The sequence below is a fragment of the Rhynchophorus ferrugineus genome, unplaced genomic scaffold (assembly GCF_030347505.1).
Source record: "Rhynchophorus ferrugineus isolate W39M unplaced genomic scaffold, kcgeb_rfMv2 rfM1, whole genome shotgun sequence".
Classification (NCBI taxonomy): domain Eukaryota; kingdom Metazoa; phylum Arthropoda; class Insecta; order Coleoptera; family Curculionidae; genus Rhynchophorus; species Rhynchophorus ferrugineus.
The window spans coordinates 27,478,246-27,490,820 of NW_027472580.1; the positions used below are offsets into that span (position 1 = coordinate 27,478,246).

Here is a 12,575-nt window from a genome sequence, read left to right on the forward strand (position 1 = left end):
AATGTATGTTATTTTATAAGGCATTCATCGATAGCCGCTAATTTTTTTGTATTTCTTCAAGCAATTTATGGATTCCATAACATTAGATTCCATCTCTCGAGCAAGGTTTGGAGAGTACGGCAGGTGGGGTAGTACCTATCATTTTTTAATCGACTTCAAAAAAAGAGGAGGTTCTATGTACGGCTGTATATATATTTTTAAATGTATGTTCGTCGATTTCTCCGTCAATTATGGACCGATTTTCAAAATTGTTTTTTTAATCGAATGGGTGCATTTCCGAGAAAATACATGTGCATAGTTTTCACATATTTCTTTTTTCTAAAACTATCATATATTTGTGTATAATGTTATTGCTGAGCTGATGTGACGGATGATCGGAAGTAGTTTAGTGTAAAAGCCATTCAGTTTGCTTTTTAAACACTATATCATATGAGAAGTCGTAGACATATTGCAGGCAACTGTTTCTACGGTATAAAGGTTAGAGCGTTTCAGCACACATACAAAGGTCGCAGGTTCGATTTCTGACACGGGCAACAACTTTTTATTGTTCTAGTTTGGTTTGGAGCATTTGTCAAACCACCTAGACTAGGTAGCGGATCCCGGGACTTATTTTCAATCATTGTTCCTTTATTCCTAGTTTTCCTCATACGGCCTGCACTTTTACTTGCTTACCCATTGTAATATCTAATAAAATAATTTAATGCGTAATTTATTGAGTAAATATCTAACACTAAAAAGTAAAATAAAAAAAAATAATTAAAATTAGATTTTAAGTAAGTATATAATATCGTTGTAATAACTAAATTAAAATAATCAAAACGCTTATTTAACCTTTCTGCTACACCTATTTTATATTCTACTACATACGCACAGTTTAGTTTTGTACCTACCTAAATTACTACCAACTGATCAATTTGAAGTCGGTGCCGAACCCAAACAATACAAAAATTATAATATGGTTTTGTGACATATGTACAAAAAATTAAATTACGAACAAAACACATCTAATTTGTTGCTCGTACCGACTTCACAGTAATCAGTTGGTAGTTAAATAATATTGCAAATAGATAAATACGTTTTGGTATGTATTAAGCCCGGTATAACGCGAGATCCTGCCACTAGGGTTAGTCGGCGTCGCTAGGATAAAACCACAATTCCAAATAAAGAAATAAGCAACGCTCTTGGTAATGTGCACTGATTTCTCCAGCTATATTGAGCGTACAATTCAAACCCAAAAGATAACTAATTAATAATAACAAAGATAATTGGATAAATAAAGAATAATGGAATGGAATTAAATTACAAAGAGAGCAGATATACTCTGTAATCAATCTGAATAAAAAAATGGTAGGGACTTTTACTATCGCGCCTTCACAAATGAACTCTTCAGAAATTCTATCATCCCTTGTACATGTTTAAAATATCGCCACTGGCAACAATAATCTACGAAAATATATAAGCAATGTTGATATTTACAGTAATTATTTACGTTGCTGTATATCCGAAAGAACAAATTCAATAATTAAAAAAGTGGCAATTAAAAATTCACATTTTCACCCAAACCTTTTTAAACAAAAAATGTATATATGAGCATTCTATATCAGAATAAATAGCGATAACAACAATCTGGATTGGTCTTTGCAAATAGCATGGGTTTCTCCAAGAGACTAAAGGTTTCTACAGAATGATGGAATGGCCAACACTAAAAAAGAAAACACCCAAGTTCCCAAGTCAATCAAGGACCCAAAGATGGAGCTGGGCCCACAAAAATCCCGACACAGATTTTCGACGATTTCCTAGAATCAGGCATCGTGTTCGTGAAAAGCTTCACGTGATATTCTCTGTTGGTGTTCTAGAACATGAAAACGATCAAATCCGTACCCATCCACAAACCCCGGTAGTTAAACGATATCCTCTCTGTCACCCGCAAAACGTTTCTATCCCGAATACGAAATGACATCAGCAAAATACCATTTGGTTCTAACTGTTCATCCTGGAAAAAGAAGAAAAATCGACGACCTCTTCTTTCTTCGGGCTCCCTTAAGTAGCTGTGTTTTCAATTGTAAATTGTCAATCATTCGAATAAATCATAAATAATAATATCTGGCAACCCCGAGACGTTTATCTGGGATATTATTGAAGGGTACTTTAATTAATTCAGTCGCTGACCATAGTTCAGTTCAGATGTGCCACCATCGACTGCCCAAGCCTCGTCTACAGCTAAAGCCAGCGCCGATACATACTGTACTGCATAAACACCACTGTTTCATAGAGTGTTATCTTTATTCACCAAGACATATAAATAACCCTAAAGTTTATATTTTCTCTATATTTCTCCCTAAAACACATACCGAGACATGTACCATTCAAAAAGGTCATAAATTGTGCAAATATCAATGGTAGTTAGAATTCCATATTGTAGTTCGAAATTGTATGATTTTACTTATCAATAGAAATAATTACTAAGAATGGCAACATTGTTGATCTTTCTTCGGGGTTGTATTTGCCAGATGTTATCACCAAAAGTGCTGTGGTAGCAGCGTATCTAGCGTGTGACATTGTGACGTTCTTCCTTGTACGCATGGAGCGCTGCTAGTTGAAGTGAATGCACAATACCAATGAGGTTGCTTATTTATTGATTTACCTATTTACTATCGTACATATTATACTTTATACTAGCATAGTTTATCATTGTTACCAGATACCGTTATTGTCTGTTTTATAATAATTATCAATTATTGACTACTATGGACTAAGATTATTGGTAGCCATCCTACTTACCACACTTTATTGAGCCATGTCGACATCGACATGCCTCAATAAACGATGTCGCATTTTATATCGTGGAATAACGGTCAACAAAGTATATATAAATATAATCTCAGATATTGAACACGGGCGGGGTGCCAGCAGCAACAACTAGAACACGATAACGAATAGCTGGCAGCCCCGAGACGTTTATCTGGGATTTTATTGAAGGGTATTTCCATTATTCAGTAACCGACCATCGTTTGGTTTAGACGTGCTACCATCGACTGCCCAAGCCTCGTCACCAGGTAACACCGCTGCCATCCGTTTTATTTGTTTTGTATTTTCTAAAATTTTTTATATTGCCAATAAATAACGGTCACATAATGTAAACACCACTGTTTCATTTCGTTTTACCTCCATTCACCGAGCGATATAAATTTACCCTATAAAACCATTCATTACCAGTATATGTTCATAGATTTATTTATCGATACTATTATAGCTGCCAGTATTTTAACTGTCATTATTATTATATTCTAAAATTACCTGACCATAGAAGTATCTACCTAATTAATATTTCAATTATATTTTAATTTTACCCTTGTGTCATTGAAGATTGGTTACTCAGGTACGTTTTTATTATATTTGCAGAATTATCCCTCGACCATTTCCACACCAAGATTCTCGCACGCTCATTTACATTAATTATTTTGCCATTTATTGAGTAATTAGTTGTTATATCATTTATTTTTATCCCTGCTTTTATTTATTTAAGATTTTTAATAACATTCTGGGTTTAAAAATAAGCCTACAATATAAATTTCTTTGTCAAAAAACACTGTGATTCTAACAGACCTAGAATAAGAAATAAGTAAAACCTATAAAAGGGTGTAACGTGATGGTGTAGTATCCACACATTTTAAAAATAACAACATACTTAGTAGTATCAGTATCTTATCGCAAAACAAATATACTCAATATATCGAGATAGTTTTAATTTTCGGTCGACAGTGAGCTCATAAAGGTTTCAACAATAAAGGTTGTCAAAATGTCTCGTTCGATTATATTACCAATAGCATTATTGTTATTCTATTTTAAAGCTGGTGAGTAATTAATATTATTAGAAAAACTAACCAATAGTTTTAAATTTTTGTATTATCTGAATCAATATATTAGGCTGTTTAATAAGTTCGCATAAATAAAAAGACATTTCCTGACATATATATTGTATAGTTTTAAAAAGTACTTTATTTTCTCGCGTAATTCACACACCCTTATTTTAATTTATCAATAACTTCATGGTTATTATTATCCATAATTAGTGATCTGTTATTAATAAATCCATTTGAATGTAATCTATGAAAAAAATCGTTCTACATTGAGAAATATTATTTTTCTTGAACGTATTAAATAGCCTGGTGATAGGGTAATAATTGGTGAGTATTACTAAATATCGAATATTAATAAACCGTTATTATGTTTCACTCCTTACTCATACACGCCTTGTCCGTGACCTTGCTTATATAAATGAGATATAAATATATAACTATAAGTGTTTGCACTACGATAAGCTCTTTAGGAATTATGTTTTTAAGGTAATATAGTTCAAATATTAGAAATTATTTCTTGTAATTGTATTAGGCTACTTAGGTTAGGATTCTAATAATGAATCGCATTTTTTTACTTATAATAATAATGTACCATAGACAGATTATACAAATACATTTATTTTAATTTAAATACATTTATGTTAAGTGAAACCTCAATCAAAAATGCTGCCGAACGTTAACGTCACTTAAAATAAAGCTAATCTATTTAATCTAAGTTAATAATACTCTTATACATTAAAGAATTTCGTGTCGTTTGGTTCGCTTCACTCTTCTGATTTCCGACATGTTATCCAGTAGCTGTATTGCTTCCACGTTGCTGTGATTAAGCAAACTTATTTCATATTTTAATGCGAAATCTTGGACCACTTCATGTATCCATTGGACTTCGAGGTCATCGTGCAGCTTTTCATTGGTTACGTAGCGGTAAGCATTAGTAATTAATCATAGAACTTTGGAGTACAACCCTTATATGCAGCCATATCCATATTTACAGCCCATAGGTCCAAATTGGCTTTATGTTTAACTGATAAAGCAATTCCTTTTATTTTAAGTCAACTTGAGAGTATCTTAAGACTAACCAGTTGCTAGTACAGTTGCTTGACTTTTTGTCTTTTCTGTTCTGCTTTTTGTCCAACGTGATGTTTCCAGATTAACCTACCACCGAGATATATTCCGAGGTATTTGGCTGATTCTCGTTGAGCAATCGAGCATCCGTCAAGTGATATAATTAGGCTTTTGTCATTTCGCCGCAATGCAAAATTAACATGGACAGATTTGATCATATGGTAGATCATGTTGACCGCTACTTCTATATTTTTACAGCCTTAGATATATATCTTTTGCCATGATAACTGTGTCGTCGGCAAATTTTCCAAGTATTGTTTTTTTTTGTTGGAATATCAGCTGTATATAACAGATATAGGAGTGGCCCCGAAACGTCACCTTGTGCAACTCCAGACGAAATAGGTTTTATTGTTGAGAATGCCCCTTTAACAGAGTCTCTAAATTTTTTTGCGAAAAAATATGATTCCAGCAGTAGACAGTAATTTCGTGGCAGCAATTTGCTAATTTTGTATATATATATATATATATATATATATATATATATATATATATATATATATGTATGTATTAAATACTTTGATATATGACAGATATATTAAATTATTATCATTATTATATGCCTGTAAAATTCAATTTGTTCTGTCGATTTGTCAGGTTTTTTAAGCATAATAATTTAAGGAAAACCTCAAATTTCAAAAGCATGTACGTGTTAACATGTAAGTTTCCACCTATTTTTTTATCTAAAATAATTAGATGTTTGTGTATTATGTTACTACTGAACCGATGTGACCGAAAATTCAACCGGTACAAAAATTATAATATAAATTTGTCACATATACACAAAATTAAATTACGAACAAAACATATCTAATTTGTTGCCTAGCATTGACTTCAAACTGATCAGTTGGTAGTAGTTAAAATAATATTGCAAACAGATAAATAGGTTTAGGTAGCTACTAAGCTAAATTATGTTAGCTTAGCTAAATTACTTATTACAACGATTATTATGTACATATTTTGTTTTAAAACGTTTTTCTTTTATGATAACAATCTAAATTTGATTATTTTTTACTTTTTAGTGAGTTCCTCATTTATTGTTTTGAAGTCGGTTCAATATTTTGTTAAAAACGTTTTATCTTCTATCAAGATGGAAGGTGAATCTAAAATAATATAATAAATATAATTTTCCATATTATTTGGTAACTAAAAAACAACATTTTCTGCCTTAGAGCGATGAAACACGTAATATTTTTTCAAATCCATTTTTATTTGCAACAGCTATAAGCAACTATTATTCTGGCTAAACAAATACGTAGAATTGGACTAAAGTAGTTTTTCTAAAATAGTCATCTAGCCTATTATGGACTGTGCTAATAATTAGATCTTTTTAAATGCAAAATAATATTACGACAACTCCTTTATTTCTATTTTTGGTTTGTAAATTTTATTGTTGACTAAGAATTTATATTCTCGCCCTAATATATCGTCTTTAATTTAATATAAAATATACTTAATATTATTTTGCATTAAAATTATAAATGCTTAACACAAACATTTACTAACTTTATTTATTACCTAGCCAAGCCTTAACAAAATATTCTTCCTTATCTCTTCTTATACAGTCCTGATTTATTTACTTATGTTCTACTCAAATGCAATTGGTAATGTTGAATTGTACATGTCTTTGCATTTTAAGAAATATATATGGATAAAATTTAAACAAATAATACTAAATTCAAGACACAGCAGTTTTAAACCAGTTATTTGTAGCCGAACAAGTAATTCATGGACAAATGAAAACTATCAGGGCAATGAATCTGCTATAGTAACCTATAGAGAAATGTTTCCGCTCATATATAAACCTCTAGAGACAATATTTCGCTTTTATCCTTCCTATATATAAATTAAATTAAAAATGTAAATTTAAATATATCAATAAATCTTGGCTTGAACCGATATTCGTAATACATTTTCCACTCTGAATGAAAAATGTCCAAAACATCGCACAAACATATTTACAAGTTAACTCAATTTTTCACTGAAACAAAATGTTAAAGCCACTATAAAGAAAACACATTGTGCTCAAATGATAGAACGTTCTGAAGATTATGATCAAATAAAGGTCAAACTTCAAATTAGAAATATCAAATGGAACTTAACAGCACTCTTATCAAGGCTCAAGATATAAACAGCAACCTCCGTATCATCCAATTTTATGAGCAAAATGTTTATGTATTCACCAGATAGAAGATAAAATTAGAGATTTTTACGTTTTAAAAGCAGAAATTTTTATTTTCAGGGTCAGCACTTTACTGTTACCAATGTATCGGAAATAATTCATCTGACTGTGAAAATAATTTGAGTTTGGTCACCCAACAAAACTGCACTGTAGGTTTCGTATGTGCACATTACAGCGTAGAAAGTAAGTTCGTTCTACTATTCCAAAGTTTTCGCTAATCGCTTTTTTTTCAGGTAATTCTGTGACTACGATAAACCGAGGCTGCTCAAATCCTGACGTTTGCAGTAGCTTAGATGCCAAAAATACGCACCTTATAGGAACTAACAGAACATTAAATTATTGTCGCGTATGTAATAATACAGATTATTGCAATTCTGCCTTTTCACTGGAGATCAATCATGTATTTCTACTTGTATCTTCGATTGCTTTTTGTTACTTTAATTTATAAATGATAAGAAATTGTATTCGACTTCAAGTTTAACAATCAAAAACTCATCATAAAATTACTCCCTCAAAACAAAGATTGAAGGGTTGACAAATAATTGAGACATCACACATATATAATATAAGTTTTAAGTTAGCTTAACGTATATTTAGGTATATTACATAAATAATAAATGCTTTAGTTTTGAAATTGCTGCTTTTTTAAAATATTCCATAACATTGATGGTAGATGGTAAATAATGTAGTGTCTTAACTTTCGATTTTTAGACTTTGGCTCCTCAACTGTAATATTATCGTCAATTAATATGTCATATCTTTTCATTTAAATAGGACAATATTAAATAAAAATAGTAAAATAAGAGGGTACATAAAAACTATTTTGTTTTATACTTTACGTGACCGTCGCAGTATCACGGGGAGTTCCAATTTATATTATAATAATTGCATTAAAATTGGTGAATATAATCACCTTACTTATCTAGAACAGGAAACAGAAAACTATTGCAAACTCCTCTACTCTTCAACAATTTGTTGTATTTGTAAGGTAACAGGTCAACTGAAAAGTCCCCAGCCTACCATAGTATTTTTTTTCGCAAAATTAGTTTTTTTATTCAACATAATTCCCTTCAAGGGTGATACACTTATTAGAGCGACCCTCCAAGTTTTCGATGCTAATTTTGTAGTACGGTTTGTCCTTTATTTCAAAATAGGTCTCAGTTTCGGACGAAAGTCTGAAGGACTAAGACATTTTTCGTCTTCACTTAATGCATTACAAAAATAACATTCCTTATGATCGGCTTCTTCAAACTGAAGAAATCAAATCCTTCCTTGGTCTTGTTGGATATTACCGAAAATTCATCAAGAAATTTGCGAAAATAGCCAAACCCCTTACTCAAAGTTTAAAGAAAAATTTCAAGATAGTTCATGACAAACAATTTGCTGAGGCTTCTGAAACTTGTAAAAATATTCTATTGAACGATGAAATTCTTCAATATTTTGACTTCGATAAACATTTCATTATTACAATAAACGAGTCCAACTATGCTATTGGAGCAGTATATCACAAGGAACAATTGGCAGCGACCTCCCCATTGCATACGCTAGCTGTACTTGAAGTACAACAGAATGTAACCATTCTAACGATAGAAAAAGAGGAATAGTTGGCAGCGACCTCCCCATTGTATACGCTAGCTGTACTTGAATTACAACAGAATGTAACGATTCTAACGATAGAAAAAGAGCTTCTTGCTATTTTTTGGGCAACCAAATATTTTCGTCCATACTAGGATTATAAAAAATATATATTTCTTCGAATACACCAATTTAAAATTAACTACCAAATTTTTAAAATTAAGTACCAATTTTAAATGTTGATTAATTTATTCTAAAAAAAATATCGAAAAATATCGCCTAAAAAATATTAATATATCGGCCAAAAATACCGATTTTTCCAAAAAAAAATTTCTTTTCGATATTTTTCCTGCATCCATAGTTCATACTTCTTTAGCAGAAAATTCCAAATAGTAACAACTACAATAAGAAATCATCCAAAAATTTCATATTACGAAGACATCTCATAAAGGTACTTCCGTGCATAAAGAACATAAAACAGTCATATTGAAAAGTGAAATATGCCAAAGACAAAGTAAGAAAGACACCCGTACAAAATCGTGTATAAGCCTACACCCTTTGAATCAAAATCTTTTGAACTCAGTCACACTCAAAATGAATGTATAGCTGATTTGACTAAAATGTATTACGTATTAAATAAATATCTCTCTTCCAAACTTATTACTAAAGATGCAGTGACCCTACCTCGATTAAACAAACAACGGGAAAACGATCCTGAAATTCCCGAAGGAATTGAATAATGGAAAGTTATAATCTAAACATTTAAATTAAAAATTCTTGAAAACAATATTTAGTAATCAGCTACACATAAAAGACGCCAAACCAACGAATTAATAAGCCTAACCAATCTAAACATGTTTCAGATGAAGATAATTCACCTGATCATCTCCCTGACGATGACATCAATTAAAGGACATTATAAAATCGAAAAACTATTTAATCCCATATTATCAATCAACTGATTAGTTACATTGAAACGCTAAACTAACATGTCTCTTATCATCAAAATCTTACAACAGTTAAAATCTTTAAATAACATTAAAACTACGATAAATAATATTAACCACTCTATAACTAATCTAAATATCCCCTTAATAGAATTAGTTATAACACGCATAAGAGATCTTTCAAAACAAATAATTCCTTTGAGCCAATTTCCAAAACGTTATATCACTTCTAAAAGACCTAAACGTGGACTAATCAATGTTATAGGGACAGCCAATAAATACTTGTTTGGAACGTTATATGCTAACGATGGAGAACGATATGAAAATTATATTAAAATTCTTGAAAATAATTGAAAGAGCCTGCAACAAGTATCAATAGCTACGAAGCAATTCTCGAAAATATTTCAAAGTCGCTTGAACAGAGTCCTTTTAAAATAAAATCCAGTCAAGATAACCTACATCAACAATAAACAATCTATCTTTGTTAACAACAACGACATCAGCGACATGTTTCATACTTATTGTTAATTCATAAATTCATAATTCATAAATAATTTCCGGTACGCTGGTTCAATAGTGTCATAAATAAGTTGTTCTTGGTGATGTCAGTGATTCACAAAACTGATATCAAATGGTTCCTGGGTATCTTAATTACTTATATTAAACTTATGTTTACAGTTACAATACAATGCAACACAACATACATATCTTCGATCAGACGGATCGATCTTAATATACAAACTTGACTAATAACTAGTCGTGAATATAACGTGAGTTGGTCGTGAATCACTGCGAACCTCTTGGTTCATCTTATTTAAGGTGGTGTGTATGTCACACCCACTCTGAAACTATACGGTATCCCACAATGACCTCTTCTGGGAACCACTTATACGGATTTTTCCTTTGTATCAAATAAACTAGAGGCCAGGCAATAAAAAAATACCGTCATAAAGCTACAAAAAGGCAGATGTTATAAAAACGCTATTTTGCGAAATAAACATAAGGATTTTATAAACATATTTAACAATATTTATAATGTATCTCATTGACATCCTCATATGAACGTCAATCTACTGATTAAACAACGCACTGGCCATCAGATGTGAACAATAGAATAGTTTTAGTTGACTTTCGTATTCAAAATTAATTCATGTTGAAATTGCATTTACATATTTAACAATGTTTCCAATTTATCTCTCAATCATCCTGAACATTTATGATAGACAACATTGAAAGCAATTTGCATATAGTAAGCAGTTGCATAAAATTGTGTGATGACATTCAGATAGCAAAAATTTTTGCTAAAGTTGACACATTAATTACACTACAGTATAATCAAAATTACCGACTTGAATTGAGAATATTGAGAAAACTGTATTGAAGTCAAAGGAATAATATTATGTTCCAAGCAAAATCTAGAAAATGGAAACAATGCATGCTAAATCTAATCATTACCCTATGATGCCTATCTTGTTCAATCAAACAAACATAACACAATTGCAGGATATTATAATAATTCCAGCATCAAAAGAAAAAGTTATTCTGGCTTGTCCTAATTAAAATTTAATCGAAATTATTCCTAGAACCTTCAATCCTATTTCCTAAACAGTGTAAGGTTAATATCAATAATTAATATTTTAAATCACAAAAAAAGTAATGTTATAAATTTAAGACTTAGATTACCATCAATACATCTCAATAATAGTCTAATACACAAATTAGAACCAAGTTAGTTAGACTAAAAGAATTAAACATAGAAACCGTTCATAATGATTTAAAAATGTTGATTCCTTGGTAATTCAGCCTCTCCAATCACTTACCCTTGGAGAAGGACTGTCCTACTTAAATACTGTATTTATCCTAATCATTATAATTATTATAATAGTATCTTAATAGGAAGAGGAGCAATAATGTAAAAATAGACATACAACTGAACCCACTCGAGAAATGCACCCCATTCTCTCGCCCTTAAGGAGGGGGGAGTTATATGGTCATTTATGCTTCCCTTACTAACGAATTAGTCGTTAAGAATGTACTAACACAACTATAAAATAGTATAAATGTGAATATCCTTAGTACGTAAAATTGTTCATAGTCTATGGTAATCCTTTGTAGTTGTTACAACTTGGTATTAAGCTTCCTTTATATTAATATTATAAATAAAACTTGTTTTTTATAAAGACATTCCGCGTTTCTAATTTAATTGAACGACCCAAAAATTTAAAAAGGTCCAAAAAAAATATCGAACCTCAGAATGGAATTCTAAGTACCATGGATGCTCGGAACGATTTATGATTTCCTTGAATGCTACATGTCTCTATCTGTGTTTTAGGAAAAAATATTGAGAAAATATAAAAAAATAAAACTCGCCTTTACATTAATAAAAAATTTAATATAAACAACTTATTAGCCATATTACTTTTCGAGTTTCATTTTTTACTAATACCTGTTAGAATCAAAAGGTATTTTAACAATTGGTTTTGTTAACCACAGATTTTGCAAATTATTTCAGGCAGTATAAATTATTTCTACCTTTTTACAAATTTACACAGAGTTGTTAACGTTGATGTTAAAAGCTCAAAAGTAATGTTAAGAAGTATCGATTAAAAATAGACTGAACAGGCGATAGTCATGAAACGTCAACAAAAAACAAGTCGTAGTATTCTATAGCAAAAAAATTTCGATTGAAAATAATAACTTTTATATCAGTTAACTCCACATTTTTTCTATTTTGTCAGCACTTGACTGTTTTTCTATTCGTGGTAACAGACGGAGGTGATGAGAATCCCTTCTCATACTAATTTTGGGAAAGGACGGAGATAATTGTCCAATTTCTTGTAAATTTTAGTTTCTGTGCAGATAAGCGGCGGCGCCTGGTTACAGTAGGTA

The 12,575-nt window shown here is 30.8% G+C and overlaps 2 protein-coding genes across 2 annotated transcripts in view; both read left to right on the forward strand.

The window, feature by feature from the left end:
- Nucleotides 1-12,575, forward strand: part of LOC143206602 (uncharacterized) — a 36,859-nt gene that overhangs the window by 6,885 nt on the left and 17,399 nt on the right. The gene's annotated exons all lie outside the window — the stretch shown is intronic.
- LOC143206605 (uncharacterized) lies at nucleotides 3,694-7,798 on the forward strand. The gene is made up of 3 exons (XM_076419219.1): nucleotides 3,694-3,854; nucleotides 7,225-7,347; nucleotides 7,398-7,798. Exons 1-3 carry the CDS (start codon nucleotides 3,800-3,802, stop codon nucleotides 7,610-7,612), a joined length of 393 nt encoding a protein of 130 aa, XP_076275334.1. The 5' UTR covers nucleotides 3,694-3,799; the 3' UTR covers nucleotides 7,613-7,798.

Coding starts and splice junctions, on each gene's coding strand:
- LOC143206605 (XM_076419219.1), top strand. CDS start 3,800: ATGTCTCGTTCGATTATATTACCAATAGCATTATTGTTATTCTATTTT. Junction 3,855..7,224: donor GTTATTCTATTTTAAAGCTG/GTGAGTAATTAA, acceptor TTTTATTTTCAG/GGTCAGCACTTTACTGTTAC. Junction 7,348..7,397: donor TGCACATTACAGCGTAGAAA/GTAAGTTCGTTC, acceptor CTTTTTTTTCAG/GTAATTCTGTGACTACGATA.